Source organism: Bombus huntii, chromosome 4 (assembly GCF_024542735.1).
Source record: "Bombus huntii isolate Logan2020A chromosome 4, iyBomHunt1.1, whole genome shotgun sequence".
NCBI classification, from domain to species: domain Eukaryota; kingdom Metazoa; phylum Arthropoda; class Insecta; order Hymenoptera; family Apidae; genus Bombus; species Bombus huntii.
In genome coordinates, this window is record NC_066241.1 from 9,210,214 (window position 1) to 9,233,603 (window position 23,390).

The window sequence follows — 23,390 nt, forward strand, 5'->3', positions numbered from 1 at the left end:
AGTTTGTACCTCTTTATTTGCAAATCAGGATGCAGCATAAATAAATGTTACTAGGCCGAAGTATAAATTATAATACGATATTTCTTATTTTATTAAAGCATATTTTTTTTTTAAACGTACAATTGTGGAATTGAATTACAACACGCGATACACTGACTGGATTTTTGTCTATCGAAAAAGCAAACGAGTAACTCGCAATTTACAGAGCGAGTATATTAATTGGAATTATTTCCATTTATTAATGACCGAGATAATGAAAGGAACTTAGTAAGATGTATAAGAGTGTGTTTGTGTAGAGGCGCGCACGTGCACGCATATGTGTATGAGCAAAGAAAATAACATTGAAAATAAGATGAAACTCAAGAGTTTGAAGAAAGTCATTATACTTTTATGTAAAAGAGCGCATTTCCTTTCAACAGCATAGCATTCTTCCAATTTTTTTTAACCGAGTTTCTTCAAAATATCACTTATATACGTAGGATCCGTTATTTCGTCCAATAAACCTAAAACAAATATCAAAAAAATTTATTTGTATTTAATACATTTGTTTTTGTCTATACAGTGACAATCAAGAATCGTTCGAAACATAAGATACATTGGGTATGATAGACATGATATATTGATTAATGCTAAGTAAAAATGAAAAATGAATAATTTTTTTACTAGAAAAATGCAATTTTTCTTACACAAAATAAAACACGGTCAGAAATTCTTCTATCATTTGGCTTTATGTCATTTCTTTTTTTACTTACCTACAACATCACAAAATTCTTCGAAAGATGTGCAAGGTAACAGTTCATCGCGGTACGTAGCTAACACACGTTCCGAGGCTTTTAACATGGCTTCATCATTATGTCTAATATATTCAGCCAAGACTGATGGCCACTGATTATCGGACAATACGTTAACTTTCTGCGATGAAATGAATAAAAGATGATAAGATTAAATAAAGAATTATTCAAAACATTATATAATCAATAAGGAGATGTAGACTGAATAAAGAAGAAGAGTATACCTTGAAGAAATTGGCATAAATACAATCGACTAGACCAAAGAAGATTAAGGCGCTTTTATATACCGCGTAATGCTTAACGGTAATGTCGACAATAGTTTTTGTTGGACTCGATGGTGAAACATATCGCTGATGGGCAAGAACAATTAATCTGTTTAGATGAGCAATTCTGTATGTTTTCCAACGAGCTGGTGTATGAAGCAAAAGAGACATCGTGCATTGGTAAAATGGTCCTTCTGCTTCGTAACAATTTTCAAGCCAACTAGAACCTGGTAGCGTTTCTAAATATCCAACTAACGTTTTGTCTGCCCGAGTATCTGCTAGCGTACTAGAAAAATATATGATTCATGAGATTTAAATGTTAATGAATAATAAATGTAGCACATGCGAGAAGAAATAGAAAGTAAAATTAAATAAAGCTGCTATTCGACGTACGTGTTGATTACGTAAAGTGCTGTGTGAATTAAATAAGGGATCAAGTGCATGTTCGATTGTGGACCGCCTCCGCCACTATCTTCATGAAAACTCTTCTCTTGAGCGAATCGCAACAGTAGTAATTTTAAATCATGGACAGTGGATGGATAAGATATATCGCGATGGCTGGTACACTCTTGCAGGTAAGTATTATGTCTTGCTAAACAACTAGCAAAAGCAGATTCCAATACTTGAGGACCCCATAGTGGTAAAAGTCCATTGCACTTAGTATTCGCATTCTGCAACGCTGCACTCTCCCACTCATCCCTGCCGCGTGCCAGTCTTACCGCAGACATATGACAGTCTACATGGACAACATTGAAATGTGTAACGGTAGTATATCCTACTGTCTTCCTTTGTTTCGTTTCAAATTCCTCAACGTTGCAACGTTTCGAGAAGGTATAAATAGCCAAAACCTGAAAACCAATTAAGTAAATAACAACGAATAGCTATGAGTGTATGTAAGTATCAATAGGAAACTCGAAAATAATTACAAAAACTTAATTAATCCTTAGTTGATACATGCTAATAAGAGAGAAACGTAGCTCTTTCGAGATCTCTTAGTCTCTCAACGAAATTTCATCCTTACCATGTTTGGCTTGAATTTGTATCCTTCACGACAGATTACGCAGACCAATCCCGTTTCATCACCTAAGTCTTCCATTTGTTGAAGGATTGCTCCGCTAGCCACCACTTGACCTTTGTCGTTAGTTTGCATACCTAACGCACCCAACTGTCTTTCTCTCATCGCCATTGCCAGACGTTTCTTCTCGCTACGCGTATGCTGCCGGGCCTTTTCGATTAATTCGGCAACGCGTTTGTTCGTGCATAACGCTTCCAATAAATTCTCTGCTAGAGATCCGACATGTTCATCTGAAGATACTTGTTCCAATCTGTGTATTATACTAATAGTAAACTGTGACACTGCCAACTGTGTTGGTTCATGATCGGTTGCTAGGCCAGTTAAGAATCGTAAGATATATTTGAGTGCCGGTTTTGATATATAATCCTTTAATTCATCACTGTCCGTTCGTAATAGTGTAGGTTTAAGGCAAGGAGCCCGCACGGTTATATATTCGAAAGCATCTTTTACAATCCCCATGCTTATGATGTAATCTTTTAGAGTGTTCCCAATTGCGTTTCGTTCGATAGCTTGAGTTAGAATGCAAAATAGCTCGAGCTTTTGTTCATCCTCTGGTGTATGTTCGTGATCAAATTCGTAAAAGTCTAACACGGGTTTGAAATAATCGCAGAGGAGGGCCATTTTCTCGCGATTTCCATATGTCAAAGCGGCTAATACACGTGCGAGTTGTGGTAATACATTGCTTTGCCTGACCGCGGTCGATTGAGCGCAAGAAAGAAGCGCTTTTATGTGCTCCGGGCCACTGGATGTCCGTGAAAAAGCTTCGAGCGTAGATAATGATGCATGCGTTAAGATCGTTTCTATGATTTCCAACAGCTGTTCGGTAATTTTTGCCTGCCAGTTCTCCGATTCGGTTGCAAGACAACGTTGTAGAACGTCCAAAAACACCATCACCGCTCCCAATTTACTTAAAACTTCTTGATTTTTTTTCACCTTGACTGAGAGTCGGAACAGTTTAAGAAGGACCTGAAGTAATGGTCGAGCTCGATTTACATTTTGTATTGCCGCTAATCGATTTACCATTACTTGAAGACCACCGCAATCCGCTAAAACGTTCGCCATTTTATAGACTTCTTCGTTGTTTACCTCTTGTTCGCTGTTTGCATTTAAACTTTCAACAAACTCTTCAGTCGCGTCTCCAAGTAATCCTCGCATTCGGTATACCACGCGCATAGCATCGCATTCTCCGCCTTCTGGTACCCAGATCTTCTTGTAGACCTCCTTTACAGGCAAATCAAGACTGATTATTTTATTGTTAACTAAAAGCTCCATTCCATTATCATCCTCCAAGAGAGCGATCAATTCGCAATCTAGACAAATTTTATTCTTCACGTCCCGCATAAGTGGTCCTAAGCCAGGTTCTAAACTGCTATAAGGATTTCCTAACATTCTACCTTGAAGAAAATCTTCTTGCTGCGAATCTTTCTCTAGTGTCAGATAAAATTCTCCGACATCATTTTCCTCTGGGTAAATGATGGAACAAAGCCTTTCAAAGATGAATACCGGTGTACGCACATCCTCGACGCTATATTTTTGCACCGTTTCTACGCAGATTGCCATGAAAGCTTTTGTCTCTTCTTCGGTTCCAGTGGTCATCTCTTCAAGGAGCTCCAATAACTTTTTCTGTGTGTCGTCGATTAATCTTGTTCGCTGAACGACCAATCTTCTTAGGGAAAGATAACCATTGAGCACAGCACCTACCAAACGGCTTTTATATTGTTGTTTAATATTCTCTTGTTCGAGGAATGTTGCCATCAGTTCGGTAAGCATTTTCAATGAATAACCTTGTGCTAAATCACTGGTCAACGTCGTCTCTTCCAGTCGATGGAGCTCCTCGATTTCCCTCGTTAATAAATCCGCGAGTAAAGTCATAACTCCTCGTACTGCTAAGAACTGCTTCCATGGTGGTTGTCTAATTAAACTTTGGTATAATGTCAGAAATTCTGTACTACTCTCACCGGCCGTACGTAATTCCTCTAAATAACATGTAAGCAATACGAGCACTTCTTTCTTTCGTTCCGTTCCCTGACAGAGGCTTTCTATCATATTACAAGCAACTTGTCGCGCCAGTCGCGAACTTGGATTAAACAAGACCTCCTTTAACCAGGCTCCATCAGCCAATTTTAGCGGTTGGATACCTTGCGCACCTCTTAAGTACCGATTATGCCATCTATGTCCGTATTTCTCCATTAAATAGAGCGCTCGAATCTCTTCCTTCTTCAATGGTTTACTCGAAGATTGTTGTTCCATTTTCCTCGCGGCAGGCATACGACGAATCCATTCGGAATATGAGTGCTTTGGGTCACCATCCAACCATTTATTTACGTCAATGGTAATACCCTCAGTTGGTTGAACGGTTGCTAACGACTCCACACCCCTGTCTTTAGCTTTCTTTGAGACTACTGGTTGCTCTGGTTTTACCAATCCTTGCAATATCTTTAAACACGGCAAAATAATGCTTTCCATCACGACTGGACTTTTCGATTCTTTACACGCCATCAAGAATAACTGCATCACGCAACGCAATTTCTGTTCCCAACAGGTGTCCTCTTTCTGAATCAAAGCTGCTAGTAGCGCCATTTCGTGACGTACAGCCAACGATAAATCCGATGTAATAACGCGACCACGAAGCGTCAGAGTGATTCGACCAGTCAACAAAGAGCAAAGTTCTTTAGTAGATTGCGCATTGTCTCTGGTAACTAGACACAACAATTGTCGAACTTCTTCCTGCATTTGCACGGTACCTTTGCGTAAATTATGCTCGACCAGCTCCTGTATTAATCCTTGTTTACATAGAACCTCTTTAGCTACCTGATTAGTAGCAAGAGCACGTAACAGAGTCAGACAATGTTCCGTAGCTGCGGTCGCACATCCATAACAACGACCTACTGTTTGCGGATTCACGCATCCGACAGCAGGCAACTGTTGATGTGGTATCGTTGATGCCGTTATTGTTGCCGATTGGGGAACGGTCATCGTCGTCGTCGCTGTCGTTGCTGTCGTTGTTGTCATTGTTGCCAAAGATTCTTCTTTGCCTGCATTACTACTCGTCGTCGTCGATGTTGTATCATTACTTGACGAGCAACCAGCAATAATTTGGTCTCGCTGTTGACGATCATATGCTACAAGTTCTCGTCGGCAAGCCAAAACTCTTTGTATAATTTTACTCAATTCTTCGAAAGAAGTTTTACATTCGCCACAGTATCTTTGAGCAAGCAATTGTATGGCTCTGTTTACTTGAGTACCGCCACTTGATACTTGGATAGCGGCTGCCGCCGCTGCCGCTGCTGCACCTTCTTCCACTAAACCACGGTCCAATCGATGCTCTGATATTTTAATCAATAACATTTCTAACGTTGGCTTGTTTGAAATCAGAGTTTTGTACACTCTGTCAGCCTTCTCAAGCAAAGTGTTAATCGTCGCTACCGTTTTTTTTCGATCATCATCGCTTTCGATAGGATCAACTGCACAACAGGGCCTTCCAGTAAGCGTATAATCGAACTTGGCGTATTTACAGAAACCACAAGCATGGCATAAAAACGGGTCCTTCTCATCATAGTTGATAGCTCTGCACTTGTGACATTGGAATACATTTTCTCCGCAATTACCGCAAACACCGGGATTCGCAGGCACGTTTGCGGAACATCGTGGACACTGTAAGGTCTCCGAAGAAGCCTGTATATCCTCGTAAAAATCTGCATATTCGATCATCAAATTGCAGGCAACAATCGGTAACGGGAATTCCATTTTGATTTCTGTTTGTCCTTGAGCCAGCGTTATCTTTTTAGCTTTATGCCACATGGCGGGTTTATTTTTCAGCTCGACTACCGCTTGAACCGATCTATTGTTATAATATATGTTAATCGTACGCACCATTTTTGTTCTCTTCAGGTCGCCTATGCGAAGAGTTATGCGACTTATCGTATAACTACCGACTAGTTTTACAATCTGTGTGGTTGTGGTGAATTTCGAGTCAACTTTAATCGAGGAAAGCTTGATTGTTGACATTGATACCTCGGGATTATTGCATACCAAACAAGGCTCACTTTCCAAATAATATCCATCCAATTCGACAAATTGAGCAAGATTCGCATACAGATTCGCATTCGGGTGACGTGCGAGTAACTGATTCTGTGCGCGTAGCACTGCAACTGCCTGCTCCATATACGTGTGCATCTTTTTACTTGCATGCTGAGTTTTTAGGGAAAAGTAACCAAGCAAATCGACGAATTGTGCCGCTTTCCGACCATAAGCTGGCAACAAAGGCCATAAACGCCACAGTAAGTCTAGTAGAACTTCTTGATCTGCTGGACCAGAATTTCTGCGTAGTGTACAATTGAAATACAATTAGATTTAGAAAAACAAAGAAGAAAAAATGGAAGAAAAAAGAAAGAACAAATAGGAAAGAAAAGAAAATCAAAGAATGTGAAGGTTACATAAAAAATTTAAATTTGCTTACTTATAAATAGCCAGTATCAAAGAATGTGCTTGCCAACGAACATTTGTATTGTTCGTTTCGAGTAAAAATGTTTGAATAAATTTCGTCAACAGGTTTGGAGAAACTTGCTTCTGAATTTGTTCGACTAATGCTAAGCATTGAGCTTCCTCGAATTTAGCTTCCGTATCCGAATCTTCTGATTTTTCTCGTTCTCGCCTTTCTTTTGAAGTTACTACAGTCCCAGATTTCGGTTCCTAGCAAAGCAAAAGAATAACCTATTTCCTTTTCTATAATAATTCTTTTTTAAAAAATGAGACTAGACATGATATCATCGCTTACTTTCGTTTTAGTATCTTTCGTTTCTTTCGATTTATTGCTTGAACATATAGCACACTGCAAAAGTTGCAATACTGTGGGACTAACGCCTTCATCCAACAACGTTGATACAGTAAGCAAATAAGAGAGTACTGTATTCTGTTTTAAACAGAATCGCTGCCAATTTCCTGTGCGACTTGTGGCAATTTCAACACAGCATTTCAGGTGTTCGATTAAATCTACTAATGAGTCATATGGTAAATTGATGGAATGTGGACGCGATTGAAGAGGATCGAATCCACCAGCAGTGCAGCATTGTTGGACTGACTAAAAGGTGTGATAAGTGCAATGTAGTACTGCATGAGTAACTCACACATATAATATAATAAAAATCTCAACAGCAAAGTCAACTTACCTGAATATGCGAGATTAGAGCATGCAAGTCACGTAATTGTCTGTACTTTTCTTTATTACCACAAATAAAGAGTAGTAATTTGCGTACTTGTCTTCTAACGAGTGGTGCTTGATAAGACATCATATACTCGCAGAGATAAAAATACCAAGGTTGTTCAAAAGCTGACTGTGTTGAATTGCTTTCAGCATATTTGTATACTTGATAGGGTAATCGTAACACCATTTCCGTTAATAATTGCGGATAAGGTTCAAATATATCACCAGCATGTCCCTTAACATGTTGTCGCAAAAAGAGCGGTGACATGTCAGGTAGTGAGGTTGTAAGATGTTCTTTAAGCAATTGACCACCAAGTATAGTATCGTTTTCTTCGGTTGACGTTCTATAGAAGAAGGAAAAGACGCATATAGATCAGTACATGCTGGATGTGTTCATTATGTCATATATTTCCATATAGATGTTTATTGATATCATACGTTTTCCAATATTCTAATAATGCTTTTAGTAATGTCGAACAATAATCAATTACTCCAGCTTTGCTGAGTATCGAGGCTGCCATTTGAGAAATAAAATTTGAACTTTCCGCTTGTGTTTTAGCAGTATGTTTCGAGCGAGACATTAAAACGCCTGTAATAGATAAACAAATTTTTAATTTATGTTATGATTAAAGATAAACAGATCAATGTGCTTTCATCATTAAATCACTCACTTAGTAACCGCATAATAACCAAATGAACTTCTCGCTTGTTAGTACGCTGCCATATATTATTTGTATCCGGTTTATCCATTTCTAATTCTGTTACCAATATTCGAAGTAGTCTTTCAACACAAGTTTTATCTTTCTCTTCTTGCCCGTCTAAATCGGCAGTTAACATTAATAAAACCTAAAGAATATCTTGCATTAAGTTTAATAAAGAAATTATACATATCAAAGGATTTGGTCAAAATATGCAGAAAAATAAGCAAACCTGCATAAATGGAACAGTCAAAACACCGGATACGTTCGTTAAATTTGGGACGAACCGCATAAGCTTATCGAGCAATAATAATCGTATTGTATGCAGTTTTGCAGTAGTTTCGCAGCTTGTGTCATTTTCTTGTTCCGTGGCGTGTTCTTGTTCTGTACCTTCTTCTTGCTCAGTGACCTGTCAAAAAAAGTAATTCTATTGTATAACGGCAATTCATCCATAGCTCATTTCTGTTACAGAGCAGTAAAGAGCATCAATATAATGAGAGGAAAGAAGAAAAGAGGGAGAATGCGAATTACCTACGGTAGACTTTCGTTTTGAACATACCATATCTTAATGTAGATATAACAGTAATTGAAAAATACAACCTGTAAAGGGTGTTTCGAGACGCGATGCGCGAGTACGAAGGTGTGTGTTGGAGAACTGAATACTAAAACTGAAACTAAAACTAATATCGAAATTGAAACTAACACTGAGACTGGAACTGGAATTGAAACTGAAAGTGAACCAACTTTAAATACAAACGCGTCTGTCATATCGAGAGTCTACCGTTAAAAAAAAAGTTGCACGAACAACGAACGGACGAATGTATATTGGGGAGGGGCGAATGGACGAACAAGATGAATGAAACGCAGGCGACACTTGGGAAAAGATCAGAAACAAGTATTTGTTGTTCACCACATAATCATAGTCATAATATACTGAATACAGAGTAACGATGAAAAACAGTAACGCCAACGACGAACGCAGTGACGGAAGCACTTACGGTGAAAGCCGCGGGGACACCCACGGAATTAGTTTCGGAACGTGGTGCTTGGTTGACTCCAATTCCTCCAATCGGAGGTATAGAATCGGGACCATTGTCTCCGTACGCGGAGCTCCTTCCCGATACATTATGCTCCCCCGTCATGCTGTCTACAGCACTTCCTCCGCTCTCGCTTCCACCGCTCTCGCTACCCTTGCTACCACCACTACCACCCTAACATAAAATATATCCCAAACATTACACTACCATCTACGATAAAATAATCTCCCTCCCTCCGCCCTCTCTCACTGTTTCTCTTCTTCTTTGTATTGCTCATTACCAATAAACAAACAGCTACGAGAGTAAACAGCATTGAAAGTAAACACGACAAACACAGTCTCAACTTGCTGTCGATGGTTGAGAAAACCGTACAGTAACTCACTTGTTCTGCTGGAGATGTACGCAGCGTACTGCCATCTGTAGCTGCAGTTGATCCCTCGTCATCTGAGCCTCCAGCAGAAGCAGTCGTGTCAGAGTAGTGACCTCCACCTTCTTGACCCTGGGAAGGGAAGAAAGTTCACTGGTAAAAAATTAGATTTGACTGAAATTCCACTGAAATTCTTTTTCCTTTTTCTCTTAAACATATTCACTTGAAATTTCAATTCTTACCGAATTTGTATTTTGAACTTGAACCAAACCTTGCGCTGCTAATACTTGTAAACTTTCCAATGCTGGTCCATTTAAATTTTGAAGGTTTTCCAATCCTTGTAAGTTCGAAAGACTTTGTTGGAATCCTTGTTGTAATACTTGCAAATCAGCATTTCCACTTTCATGATCTTGTAAACTAAGTGCAATTGCCAATTCCACCATGGTTTCGTCGTCGGTATCTGGTGGTACGTCTAATATCTGTGGGAAACTTCCCGAACCGAGCAACGTTTCCAAAGGATTTACCGCCCCCCTTGCTATCGGTCCACTACTACTACTGCTACTGGTACCAGCACCACTAGTGCCACCAGCTGAGTTTCTACTTGTAGTAGTGGATACCGCACTAGTTGTAGGAGTAGATGAATCTTGATTATTATCTGCTACTAACATAACTGCTAAGGGATCAACCACTGACGACCCTATTGATTCTATATCTAAATGTTGTTCTGTTTCTCGATCTGTTGTCGACGCTGTTGGTGTGGTTGTTGGCAATTCTCGATGAGATGGCACAGATGATGTTGTTGGCTTTTCTTCTGTATCCGCAGCCGTTCCTTAATTAGAATAAACTTAATTAGAATAATGATCAAAACTATTTATATTTACACATATGACATCTCGCTATTTCCTTTACCTGGTGTGCTACAATTTGGGGGACTTGGTATATAAACTCTTCTTCTTTTGTACCTTGGTCGAAGTACGCGGATTATTGCCTGTTTAACAGTGAAACTGATGGTCGTATCAGATGATAGTAATAATTGTAAATATAATTTAGCAGCTAAGGGAATATTCTTTTCCACATCACATGTCGTAAATGCGTGTATTATTTCGACAATCGCATGAATCGTTCCTTCGGCATGAGTTAATCCTGGGACTACAACCGGTGCAAGGGCCATATTTTTTGGATAAGCCATATGCAAAGACCACAGCATTTCCATAAGTTGTACTACTAAATGTTGTTGACTTTCATCCGCGCTTTTACGAGACTGGCTAATACTTTGTCGATCGTTTTCAAAAATTGGTACTAAATCCAGAAGCAAAATGTAACATTTATTAATTATTGCACAAATGGACTAAGTAGCTTTCTCTTAATCAGTGATAATAATTTTACCATTGGTTTCATCTATTGGTTTGTTCGTGTATTGGTCGGTAAACTTGGCAAGATTTTGTGGTCGTGATATGGATATACTCCGAACTATAAGTACCAGCCTATAAAAGTTTTCTGCATCTATGTCACGAGTGTCCTCAAGTTCTCTCATAGATTTCAACGATTCCAATACATGTGATAGCAATACATGATCCTAAATAATAGTAACAATCACAATGACAGCAATAATAATAATAATAATAAAAGACATATTTATATTTAGTGAAACTCACCTTGTGAAGATGATATGCTTGTTTGGATGAATGTAAAGCGGCTAAAAGCGCGGTTGTATGCATTTGTACAGGTGGGGGAGTCGGTAATATGAGCAGTTGCGATGCTACCTCGATAGTTGTTGCTTTCAGTGGTAACTTGTTCTCGTCATTAGAGGGTACATTGAAAGATAATTCCAAAACTTCTAACATACCTGCGATCATCCTAAAATTAATATACTTCAAATAATATCATTCTTCATAGGAAGTTTTCTGTAATATTCTATATAGTATATAGTGTATTTTATATGAAATTTTTTATATATATATATATATCTAATTCGAAAGTTTTTCTTACTTTAATTAATCCATAAATGATTAATTACTTCAAGTTTTCCTTACCTATCAATATCAAGGGAATTGTCCTTTGCTGTGCTAAAGCATTATGCAACGATAAAAGATTTCATTGTACATAATTAACAGATGTATGTACATTAAAATAGAAATTGTATATATATGTATATATTTTTAATTATTATTGTATAGATACCTATCAACGGAGGACAAAGATGTAGGTGCAGATAAGGCACTATCTGTCTCGCTATTTATCGTGGTGACTGGTGCAGACGTTGATTGACCTGTCGGAACATCTTCTATTTCTTCAGGCCAGCCAAATGCGTCTTTCGTCTTACCGTATCTAAATGTAAAAACATTAATAAAGTCGAGAAAAAGAGAAAACAAGAAACAAGTGATGAATGAAAATTAATTTATCATAACAATACTTTGTCGTTACAGGTTTTTACATACATCTTAATACAATCCACCATAATGACACCTTCAGGATCTTGAGACGGTCCAAATGTAATAGTTAATTTTTTATCAGCCTGAAGACTTTCCTCTCGAGTTAAAGGTATGTCAAACCAACGGCTTCTACTTAAAGTTGTGCGAATACTTCTACCAAACACCTGTAAACAGAGTATTTTATATATGTCGGGTTTACATTAGAATTAGGGTTAGGAGCGTGAAACGAATCTTCGTTTGGGTTACACGTTGTCGTTATGCAATAGAGAAGACATTGACTAGTGCAAATACAATTATTATAGAACCGGACAAGTAACCGTGGTAGTTAGGTACTCGAGAAACTAATGACAATGATCCTAGGTTCAATAACGAATCCGCGGTCGACGGGATGATAGATGAACGCACTCACAAAATCTAAGTCGGATGCGTAATATTCACTGGTCGTAAAGGGTTACTCCTCTCATCAGTGAGATCGCGAGCGAGAATGCCTTTCCCGTCCCGATGATCCCACAGAGGAAAACTATAATGGGGTATGTCTAAGGACACGAGATCATCGGATTCGTCGAGAAAAGCCTTCGTTCAGAAAGTAAGGGAAATTGGTGTTGCTGCTAATTGGTCAATCTCCATATCGGTGGTTAGAAAAAGATGCTAGCCGCCCTCGAGAGAAAGTTGCTAGTGGGAGACGCCGTTCGTTGGAAAATGGGTCTCTCCTATCTTCCCGTAGCTGGGACAAAGACTGTTTGTTTGAAGGACTTTAGTCAACTAAACCCTAAGATTTATGACGGGCCCTCAGGCTAGCTGAACACGTACTGCGGAGACGCATCGACATCTGGCAATCATCTTGCTCGAAGAATAGGGTCTGCGTGTGGCGAGCCACGGGACAGAAACCGTTGGAATGTTTACTATCGCGTGCCGCCACGAATATTTCTTTTAAGGAGAGCTATAGAATTACTCCATACCTTTGTTAGACAAAGCGTTCATCCCGTGACCGCGGCTACGTTCGGCGACTGACTGTCGCCTCGAGCCCAAGCTCATTATCACAACTCTCAAACAATTACAATCGGATTGAATAACTACAATTGTTCAATTACAGACTCCGGTGTTCTTTCATCTCCGACATATATATATATACAAATGAAGCATTGAGTAAAGTTGAAGAACGAATTAGATTTACCTCAATGTAAACTGGTGCTCTTTGAACGTCTTGATTTCCGAGTAATACTCGAATTCCCGTCATAACCAAAACAGCGTCATTATTAGTAACTTCAACAATGAATCCCATTGCTTTTGTAGAAACAACATACATTCCAGTTGTATTGAGCCTATGTTTAATTTGGGCAACGTTGTAAATTTGTAGCAAGTCATTACCACCGAATTCCACATCATTCATCACTTGACAATGTTCGAAAAAGTCAATAGGAAAAGTGACGGATCCTGTTGGTTTTCCCGTTTTGATGGTTTTCTTTTTTCGAGCCGGCTTAACCGTGGCCATCGTACCTACTGGTTGAACAGTAGGAGACATCCAATAGCCAGTTTGTTCCATTCCAGCCATATAAATTCTCAAACTTCCGTCTTCACATAATAGAATTAAAGTCGTGCGATGCTCGGCGTTTGAACTCGGATGTCTTATGACAACCATGTCCATTATTTTAGCCTTAGCAGGAATAGCTTTAATTTCTTGAATCATTATTGTATCAGGTTTAATCATTAATATTACAGGATTATTACTCGTTTCTAAAATTGAGCAGATCAATCCAGGATGATTGGGTACTTCACTCCATTGACATAATGGTTGTGGTTGATTGTTGTTTGATTTGTTCCCATTCGAACTTTTGTTACCAGTAAGATTAATTTGAAAAACAGTTGTTACATCAGTTTCCATGTATTTAAGAGGTGCTATGAAACTTTTACCACATGCGTAACTGAAGAAGAGTAATTGTAAAGCATGCGAATAATAAATCGACACACCTCCACCGCCAACTTGGCCATTATCTCTTATTTCTGGATGATACACGTCGAGAGTATTCGTTACATAGAAAGGTCCGTACTTTGCTGAGCTTACCTCATCCATCGCTTGACCATAAATATAACCGGCCGAAGATATTATCAACAAATAAAATATACCATCCTCTGCATGCATAAATGTACAATCTCTTATCTTTCCAGTAGGCACTAAAAAATAATATTGAGGACAAAGAGCGTCTTTTCCAAGATCATAAATCTTTACGAAGTCTACGGTGACCAGAGCAAGTTGAGTTTGAGATCCAGGCAGCCAAATTGCTTTTATAATAAAATTGCCAGTTTCCAATTGAGGATACAGAACTAAATGATCTGACACGGTTCCAGAAGTATTAAAAGTTAATACGTGACAATCTTTAAAACCACAGACTGCTAAGAAATCTTCATTCCATTGGTTTCCAGTTACAGATAATACAGTAAAGGGTACCGGAGCAGAAGCAAGTCTCGTTAATGTTAATTTTCTCTTCGACGAATCAGGTTGTTTCAACAATGCGCCCAATTGTAACACTGTTATTTTTCCTTTCTCGTGTGAGACCGCTATAAAAAAGAAAAGAATATGTATGTTATACATGAATTATAGTAAAATAAATGAATCAATACATACATCATCAAGCGATACATGAAAGATCGAAATAAAATGCGAAGATACTGATACAAAATCACTCACCCAAATGTTGTCTTTTACCATGTGGGGACGATAGACAACACATTGCAACGCGACGTATCATATGTGCAGATAACAATTGTCTAATAGTTTGTCCTTGTTCTCCCGAGTAATTCATTCGAACATTTTCAAATGCTCCTTCTTGGGATCCCAATGTGGGAAGCTGAAATTAACATCACACAATAATGTAATTTTGTTAATTCCACCGTTATAGACAATGAATCCTTTGCCATTGCCAGAAAACGAACGCACATACCATTAACTGATCGGTATATTCAAACTTTTTATCCACCGTGTGTAATTGTTTAAGTGCCATTTGAGCGCGTGCATGACAACCAATTGCTGAGTTTTTTCTACACGATGCATCTACTGCCGGTAGTAAAGCACGTGTCAGATCTACCAACGACGATACCAAACCACTTTTCCAAAGACAACCTTGTATCCAATCCTTCGATGTTTCTGTTCAATGAGTTATCAACCAGGTTAATGAGAATTCAAAGCAAATAAAAGAATTCTCCGATCGAAAAAAAAAAATGAGTACAAGCGAAAATAATTACCTAATTGTTTAGCCAAATACGCATGTCTCTGTTTGTCGCGTCCTTGTCTCTCTTGTTTGTCAGACAAATATAAAGGGCTCGAAGTTCTTCGTCGTAAACTGCTTGTGAGGAATAGATCTCGATTCTCAACAGACGTACCAAGCGTATTCCCGTAACTTGTACTAGCAACGCCGGTCGAAATGCTGGTCGATGCAGCTATATTTCCAGAACCGACAGCAGATGTGTTGGTCTGATGTTCCGATGATTGAGGACTTCGTTTAGTTAAAGCTTGACAAAAACCGTCATTTTTTGCACCGCAGTCACAAAAGAAATTTCCATATTTCGCATAGGTAACATCATGTCCGCGATGACAAACGCGAGCACATACTGTGCAGACTCCAACTCCGTTTACCATGTTGCAGGTATGACAGTGATACCAATGTTGATTCATGAACTCCTTTAGCGTAATGGTGAACGTACATAACTTGTTACAAAGACTGTCGTCATCAGAATCGTCAGCCGCACTATCTTCATCTTCGTGTGGAATATCGTCTATCCAATCGCTATCATTCACATCATTAACTGGAGTAGCACCTTCCCATGGTGGACTAGTTGCTCGATCTTGTGATTGCATTAATTGAGGACAAATCGCACTTACTACATCTGCTACATAATTCAGTATACAACAGCCAGCTTCGACGAATGGTAATGGTTTATCCAAACTTTGAAGATCTTTATTCATCAGTTGTTCCTTGCAAAGTTCAATCCATTCGATTGCGGCTTTAAATAGTAAAGTGTGTCCTTTCTCGGAACCAGCGTCGGCTAATGTGGACATAACGTTCATTAAATCGGAGAATCCGTTGCCCTCAATCGTTGGAGAAAGAATGTGATAAGCTAATGGTATGAGGGCTCGAAGAATCGTAACAGGTACACCTTCATCGACGCTGCTTTTCTCTTTAACTATATAATTTGTAAGCGCTCGTAAAAGCCGACTATTTTCATGCATCGAATGTTGCTGTTGAAGCTGTTGTTGTTGCTGTTGTTGATCATCAGTGATACTTGTTGATTGGTTATTGCTAGCTGAATCGTTTGATAGCGAAATTAACCATCGATCTTGTTCATTATTCGGTACATTAGCAACCTCGTCCGATTTCGGGGCATCTTCGGTTGTATTAGCAACGGCAACCAACGCATTTGTAGTTACCATCGTTGGTGTTTGTACGTTTGTCAACGGTGCATTTGGAGAAATACTCGTTGCTCCTAAAATAATTTGTTTCAACCATATTTGCAACTTTTCTGGCTCTACATGAGCTAAATTCGATACGGATCCGCAAAGACGTTCTAATGACCCGTCACTGCCTTTCTCAGCTGTTTTGAACAATGTGTTGAAAAATCTTAAAACGTGGGTGGCAAATTGTTGTGAAGATTGTGAAGATGTTATAGATAACAATACAGAAACAAGGGATCGATTGGTGTTTGGTGCAAAGAATAAATCTAATGCTTTGCATCCGACCGGTTTTTCTAATAGTTGTTCCCAATATTTAATACATCGTTTCATGATTTTTTCATTAACGGTAATATTAACGGGATCTTGGGTGTCATTCGTATATTCGATTATCAAATTATATGTACGGTGCAATACAAAAAGATGTTCTCGTAGTTGTCGTGCTTCACTATCGCTATCGCCTAGCAGTTTTGTCAAAGCCTTGTTAGTCATATCTTGAAGATAATCTGTGCGAGCATCCATAGATAGTGCAATAAGAATATCCAATGCTTGATTATGCACGTCCGTGTTTTCTGGTGCTGTTGTAGGAGTTACATATTCTACTATAAATGTAACTAAATTGCGCAACAACTTTTTCAAAGACGGATTAATAGAAAACGTCGGATATTCAGAAAGTGAGCTGATATGTTGACACACAGTAGCCAGAATGTAACTCTCCGCTGGTATAACGTCATTCGTATAAGTGTTCCAAGGAATATGGACAACACTGATAGATTTCCATTTATCTATGACAGATTTTACAGAATTTGGTAAAAACGAGATCAAGGACGCTTCAGTTGACCAATTTGCACTTGCCATTGCAATGATATCGTCAAGTATAGAATAATCTCGAGGACCGTATTTACCATCTACTTCGAAAGATTCGAGCATCTCGTGCAATATATTTGATCGACACGAGTATAGAATCGATTCTGTTAATGAGAGAACATGTGGTAATATACTGATCATCATTTTATTTGCATTCGTAGTTCCGGATTCTGAACTTTGTGTGTTTCTGTACAAAGAATAAATTTGAGTTTAAGACGGGCCAATAATACTTGAAATTAAATAAAGAAAAAGGTGTAACAAATATAGGTTCAACAGGTGTATCATCAGAGAATATAATCACTTTAACTTACTTCGAACTCTCGATAGTTTCGTTTTGACTCTTCGATAGACTTTCGTAAAAAAGAATTTGTAATTTGCCAATAACTGCAGCCAAAATACACAATGAGCTAAGTTTAGGTAACGCATTTTTCGGTATTATTTTATTGTTATAGTTAGTTTCTGGTTTCAATGCCGTAATGCAATTTTTTGCGACGGTAACATCATATTTGAGGGAGTTTACAGTAGATGATACCGTTTTCAAAAGATTTCTCGCATATTGCGCATACATTCCTTGTCTGATTAGACAATCCTGTTAGTAGAAATAACAATTTTATAAATTTAATTAAATATTCCGATAACATAGCAATTTCACTTAATTGATTTAATCTTAATTTATGATTATTATAATAAAATTATAGATATTATGATAAAATATGATTAAAATCAAACATTACATTCATCCAACTGGTAAAAGTTTTGCATGCGGCTCTAGGTCCCCAAATTAAAGAATATAATAACATTGGCCCAGCAGGAATTTCCTCACCAAGAGCCAGTTTATCCATATATAGAGTAGATGGTGGTAACATTAGCAATAATCTGTTAACAATTGTTAACTGTCAGTAAGTTTGAGTATGACATTCCCTTGAAAAAATATATCGTGTATTACTTACCGCCAACATATGGAAAAACAATAACGAATCGCACATAATCCTATGAAAGTGGGCGATTTATCTTTACCATCACTACTAGTCCTCTTTTGCATATCAGCTTGATTCAGTACGTTCAAAATATCTATTAATGCATCAACCAAAAGAGGATATTTCATTTTATCTGGTGCACCCAGTATGAAATTACAAGCCTATAAACATACATACAATATACATGAAATTAAAAATTATATTATAAATAGAATTAGAAACTTAACGAAGAATTGTTTTGTAGCAATTTATCAATAAACCATAATATACCAACCACCCCATCCAATTTTGGAGTATCCTGATTATTGAAATCTGTAGTAGAAAGATTGTAAAACCGAGGCTTCATTGAGAATTCATCTTGATTACCAATTTTACGATAATTGTCTTCAATTACTGTCCATGGCGTAAAAATACGAGCCGTTTGTTTATTACCATCTTTTGCATCACAAACTAAACTCGTCGCAGAAAATAGATTCCATCGAACCTATGTGTTAATCGTACAATTTATAAATTATTAATAAATTCATATATGAACATCTCATACTTAGCTCATGATGGAAATGTACAAGATTTTTACTACCACTCAAATGTATCTTTCAATTTGGTGGCCCTGGTATCTTGTCGCGTTTTGCTCATATATAACAAACACGTCATTATTTTCGCATTTTACGCATTCACGTTATCTAACGCAATATTAATAACGTGTACTCTTTGTAACCCCGTTAAAGAACATAATGATATAAATGAAAATATATAATATGAAAATGAAAATGAAGAATGAGATGAGAATTATGAAAAACGGGAAATAATACTAAATGCTTTTTATAGTAATAATATTCAAATCACCAGAATAAGTTTACTTACTTGTTCAAGTAATGCGGGTGGAGCATCATAAAGATGTTTCATCATGTATTCAAGTAGTAACAATAATCGTGACAGATGCAGTAACTGAGAATCTTTCATTGGAGTTTTAACAGCTTCGCTACAACGCACAGCACCGCTACCGGTTACAAGTAGTACCGATTTCTTTTGCATGAAATTAAGAGAGTGGAATAAAATCAAAACTAGTTGAGCGTGTTCCACGTTCAAATCTGCAAATATTGATATAAAAAATGTTATATGTTCTGCCAGGCAAAATGTAAAAAAGTTTATGATTTAATTCACCTTGTATTAATAAAACGTGTTTCAGTAAAAGGAAAGAAAGATATTTCTATTCGATTAAGAAAACAAAACAGAAACAAGCAAAATACAAAACACCATATAGATTGGGTTTGAGTAATGTTACCTGTATATATGCTTATTATTGCTTATATATTACACGTGTATAAAAACACGCATCGTTCCTTCTTACCTTCGTTTTCTGCCTCAAATGTAGAGGGTGGATTGCATACGTTTTCTACTATAGTTGTAATCAAACGATGCCATATGCTTATACAAGCTGCTTCTTTCTCTGCTCGAGGTTTTAGTAAAAGAACCTATCATTGACAATGCCTATAATTAGTGAAAGTTATAAGATTACATGAAATCATACGCCCGATATGTAATAAAACCACACCTGTGCCAACACACTTAATGTTCTCGGATAGACTTGAAGGGGCCAAGTACATGGAGTTGTACTTTCTGTCCCAGACCATGGATTTACACCTAAATGCTGGAGAAGGGTGTTTTGTAAACTTTCGCTCAACGTATTTTGAACAAGTAAATTATGCGTGTAAAGACTCAAAGCTTGAGAAAATTCGGAATACATAGCACCCAGTGTGGCACCGTAGAATACCGATATAGTGCCTAAAATGGAATGCATGCTTTGTAGCAGTACTAATCATATGAATGTGTAAACACTGTATGATTATTAAACAAATACATAAATACCTACCAGTCTCTGTCCTAGCAGTCTCATGATCTAAATCTCTAATTATTGCCGCTAATATAACCATCTGTTGTTCAACTAAGCCATTTACCACATATTCGCGAACATATGAACTTCTATTGCCAATCAAATGTTGATTCATGAATTGAAAAATTTTAGTAGCCAATGATATATACTGTAATTGAGAATGAAACTAATTACTCTAATATCTCTTACTGATTTTTGCAAAATGAAAAATGAATTCACTTACTCCATGAGGTTCACGATTATCAGGAACAATAGTAGTTACAGTTCGTTCAGCGTTGGTTTCATTGTTGGGTTCTTTTGTACCATTCGCCGGTGATCCATCAGATGGGGCAATTGTTTCCTCAAACCATAAGCCCAAAATAGGTTCGCTGTCCTCCTCTATCGACATAACAGTTTTTTCTGTATAGCGAGAAGACGCATTTACACCGTTAATCATCTGCTTATGTAAATGATAAAATTATAAAAACAACAACTTTAAAATTATGTACTTAAAATATGTATCACGTGAAATATACACATGGCAAATGCACACTTTATATATATAATTTTTTAATTTTCCTCTTAATATATTGTATTATACTATATATATATATATATATATGAAATTTATTGACTATTATTTTATATCTCTTAATAATGTAGTGAAATAATAGAATAGAAAAATATTTAGGTTCTTTTTATATGATCCAATGAACAACTCTGTATTTAAATACATAAAGATATTGCCAAAAGTATAATTCGTTTTTCTTTTCCTTTTTTATTTATTTTCGTTATGATTACGAAAAAAAAGTAATATAATTTCGATTTTGTGTATTGCACAATAAATATTCTTTTACCTTCATCAGTAGAATTATCTGAACAACTTAGTAAATCTTCATAGTAAGTAGTAGAATCAGATTGACTTAAAGCATCGCCTTCAAATGGATGTTTTTGTATTCTCTTCAAGGTACACGCCTACAACATAAATTGATTGAGCAGGCGTTAATAAAAATACTGTATTAATCAAAAACAAGTTGCGTTATTACTACAGACTGACCCTTCTGTAACTTATAGTGGCTAAGTAAAATAATAGATGATTAAGTGGTACAGCTTGTAGAAAAGTAACCGCCCTTTGAAGCGCGGTAGCAGTGGAAAGTATATCCAATGGAGCGGGTTCTGGCGGAGTAGAAGAATCGGCAATTGCTTCGATCGAAACATCTTCTAGCAGAGCACTCATTAATGTAAGCGCATGAGAAGCTAAAGCGACTGAAAGTACTCCAAAACCTTGTTGTCTGAAATACAAGAATTTTCAATTACTTTTCGATTCTAATCAATCATTAAAGTAGTAGAAAGTATTAAAGTTCAATATCTTACATTTTCATAAGATTGACGCGAATTGTTCCATCACGTACTTTACTAGGTGATTTACCCTTTTCCTCTTTCCCCTTATCCGTCGCACTTAAACCACTCACTGTAAGTTGAGCTTGTAAACCAGCCACCAACAACCATACTCCGATTAATAGATGATTTTGCAGAATCTATTATAAATAATCAAGTTATTTGCACTGTTACATGAACAAACCAATTTTTGCATTGAGTGAAAATAATTTCTTACATGACCTCCGGCGCGTGTGCTATTTTTAATTACGTTTGAGACTAAACCAAATATTTCGAGGCTTTTTTCAACAACGGTAATCGCCAGAGTATCATACTCCTCTTCTGCAGTTTTAATACTTGAAGCGGTTTGCGTTCCAGCAGAGGTATTTGTACTACACTTCGGTGACACAGCATTCGTTATTCCAACAATACTTGATGCAGTCGCGTATACAATCGAGCAATATAAACAAGACATGGTCAGTAACGATAATTTTTCTAATTTACTTGGAGTTAATGGTTCTAAGAAAGACAGAGATATTACGTTGTGAACGATATTAATATCGTTCGACACAGAATGTAAATTATGACGTATAGCATGTGCGTCAGAGGCATTCACGGGTAAAGTGAAACTTTTTTTATGTAAATATGCTTGATATTTGCGAGTATAACACGACAAGTGAGGAAGATTTAAACACATATCTAACAGCGTGTCTCCTACATCCATATTTCGAAGAATATTTATGTTACTTGTAACAAATGTTGTCTGCAAAATAAAAATTAAATTTTTAGAATGAATATATTACCTTTGTCATTAATCATAGATATATGTATATGTTACATATAAACTGAGTCATAGAAGATACCTTTATGTCTGAATGAACATCATTAACAACACTGTCATTCGTAGTTTTCGTTGCACTCTCATTAGAATTTTCAACAACAACAGGCATTGATATTGTAGAACCTTGTAATGGCATAGTCAATTGTTCTAGAATACTGCCGGATAAATCACATTGTATTCGTTCAGAATCTTTAGATGATTGAGAAGTATCCTTCTCAGCTTCTGGGGATAACTGTGATTTAATGTCATGTGGTATGTCAGAATTTTTTATCATAGCAATCAAGGCTGCTTCTTCAGTAGATGAAAGTAAAGATTGTCCAGTACAAAGTGCAAGAATTGGAAGCAGTAGTTGTTTTGTACTTAAGAGAGTAGGTGTCCCATTTCCTAACTGAACTTGATGATGAGATAATTTATCCATAAGACGAAGAAGCAGAACTCTACATGCTTGACAAACTATAGATATTTGACTTTTGGAAACTGTAAAATCACAAAGAATTAGTCAAGAAATATATACAATTCGTTAAAAAACTGTCCCTTACAAAGACAAAACAAAGATTCAAAACTTACATGTATTGATGCAACTACAGAAATAATCTGCTGCAAGAATTGCCACAGATGTATAAAAGGTATCATACAGCTCTCCTTTACAGAGGAAGTCATATTCGCTAAAAATTATAACAAAGATAAATAAAACTATATGAATAAACGATTAAAATTAATAACTAAAAAAATAAAATATTTTTCAGGGTTGTCATTGGAAACATACGACCCTCTCACTCTCTCACTCACTCTCTCTCTCTCTTTCTCTCTCTCACTCCGGAGATTATAATCAAAATAATTTCTTGTACCTAAATCGTTTTAATTTAAAAACGTTACGAGTCTTACCGTATAACAATGCTTTTTGCCAATTCCAAGATATCATTTTTATCGAATGATCCTTGTGATATTGCTAATAATGGTTTCGTTACTGCTGACCATGAATAGCTACCACGAATCTTGGTCGCCATTTTTGAAACTGTTCGACTTTGTTCGAACCTATCTTTTCTTTTTCCACAGTGGTACTTTAACTATATACGTTTACATATTTATATATGTATCTATAAACGTTTATTTTACGTATTATGCCTCTGTGTCCACCCTGAATG

The 23,390-nt window shown here is 37.0% G+C and overlaps 1 protein-coding gene across 5 annotated transcripts; it reads right to left on the reverse strand.

The window, feature by feature from the left end:
• Positions 1–61: 61 nt before the first annotated feature.
• LOC126864786 (E3 ubiquitin-protein ligase UBR4) lies at positions 62–23,262 on the reverse strand. Of its 5 annotated transcripts, none has more exons than XM_050616494.1 (40): positions 23,131–23,262; positions 22,813–22,910; positions 22,268–22,722; positions 21,643–22,167; positions 21,402–21,565; positions 21,085–21,319; positions 20,885–21,002; positions 20,272–20,426; positions 20,028–20,196; positions 19,710–19,939; positions 19,506–19,629; positions 19,019–19,245; positions 18,429–18,638; positions 18,128–18,315; positions 17,912–18,053; positions 17,489–17,766; positions 15,107–17,364; positions 14,806–15,008; positions 14,553–14,712; positions 13,041–14,422; positions 11,873–12,030; positions 11,616–11,762; positions 11,468–11,500; positions 11,090–11,291; positions 10,821–11,010; positions 10,344–10,733; positions 9,677–10,263; positions 9,450–9,566; positions 9,029–9,241; positions 8,263–8,439; positions 8,004–8,178; positions 7,771–7,921; positions 7,298–7,676; positions 6,907–7,209; positions 6,589–6,821; positions 2,076–6,450; positions 1,448–1,902; positions 1,016–1,340; positions 753–912; positions 62–503 (listed from the first exon to the last, which is right to left on the reverse strand). In XM_050616494.1, the coding sequence occupies exons 1-40, from the start codon at positions 23,250–23,252 to the stop codon at positions 442–444; spliced, it is 16,275 nt and encodes a 5,424-aa protein (XP_050472451.1). In that variant the 5' UTR covers positions 23,253–23,262; the 3' UTR covers positions 62–441. The 5 variants fall into 5 exon arrangements, with proteins under 5 accessions (XP_050472451.1, XP_050472450.1, XP_050472454.1 ...); XM_050616493.1 differs by having other exon boundaries at positions 20,272–20,447; XM_050616497.1 differs by lacking the exon at positions 11,468–11,500.
• Positions 23,263–23,390: the final 128 nt, after the last annotated feature.

What these genes read in the sequence shown, in the direction of transcription:
- LOC126864786 (XM_050616493.1), bottom strand. Translation starts at nt 23,252, where the DNA reads ATGGCGACCAAGATTCGTGGTAGCTATTCATGGTCAGCAGTAACGAAA. An exon ending in CTCCAAAATTGGATGGGGTG is followed by an intron (nt 18,316 to 18,428) that starts GTTGGTATATTA and finishes GTATGTTTATAG; the next exon opens with GCTTGTAATTTCATACTGGG. An exon ending in AATTCCCTTGATATTGATAG is followed by an intron (nt 11,292 to 11,467) that starts GTAAGGAAAACT and finishes TATTAATTTTAG; the next exon opens with GATGATCGCAGGTATGTTAG.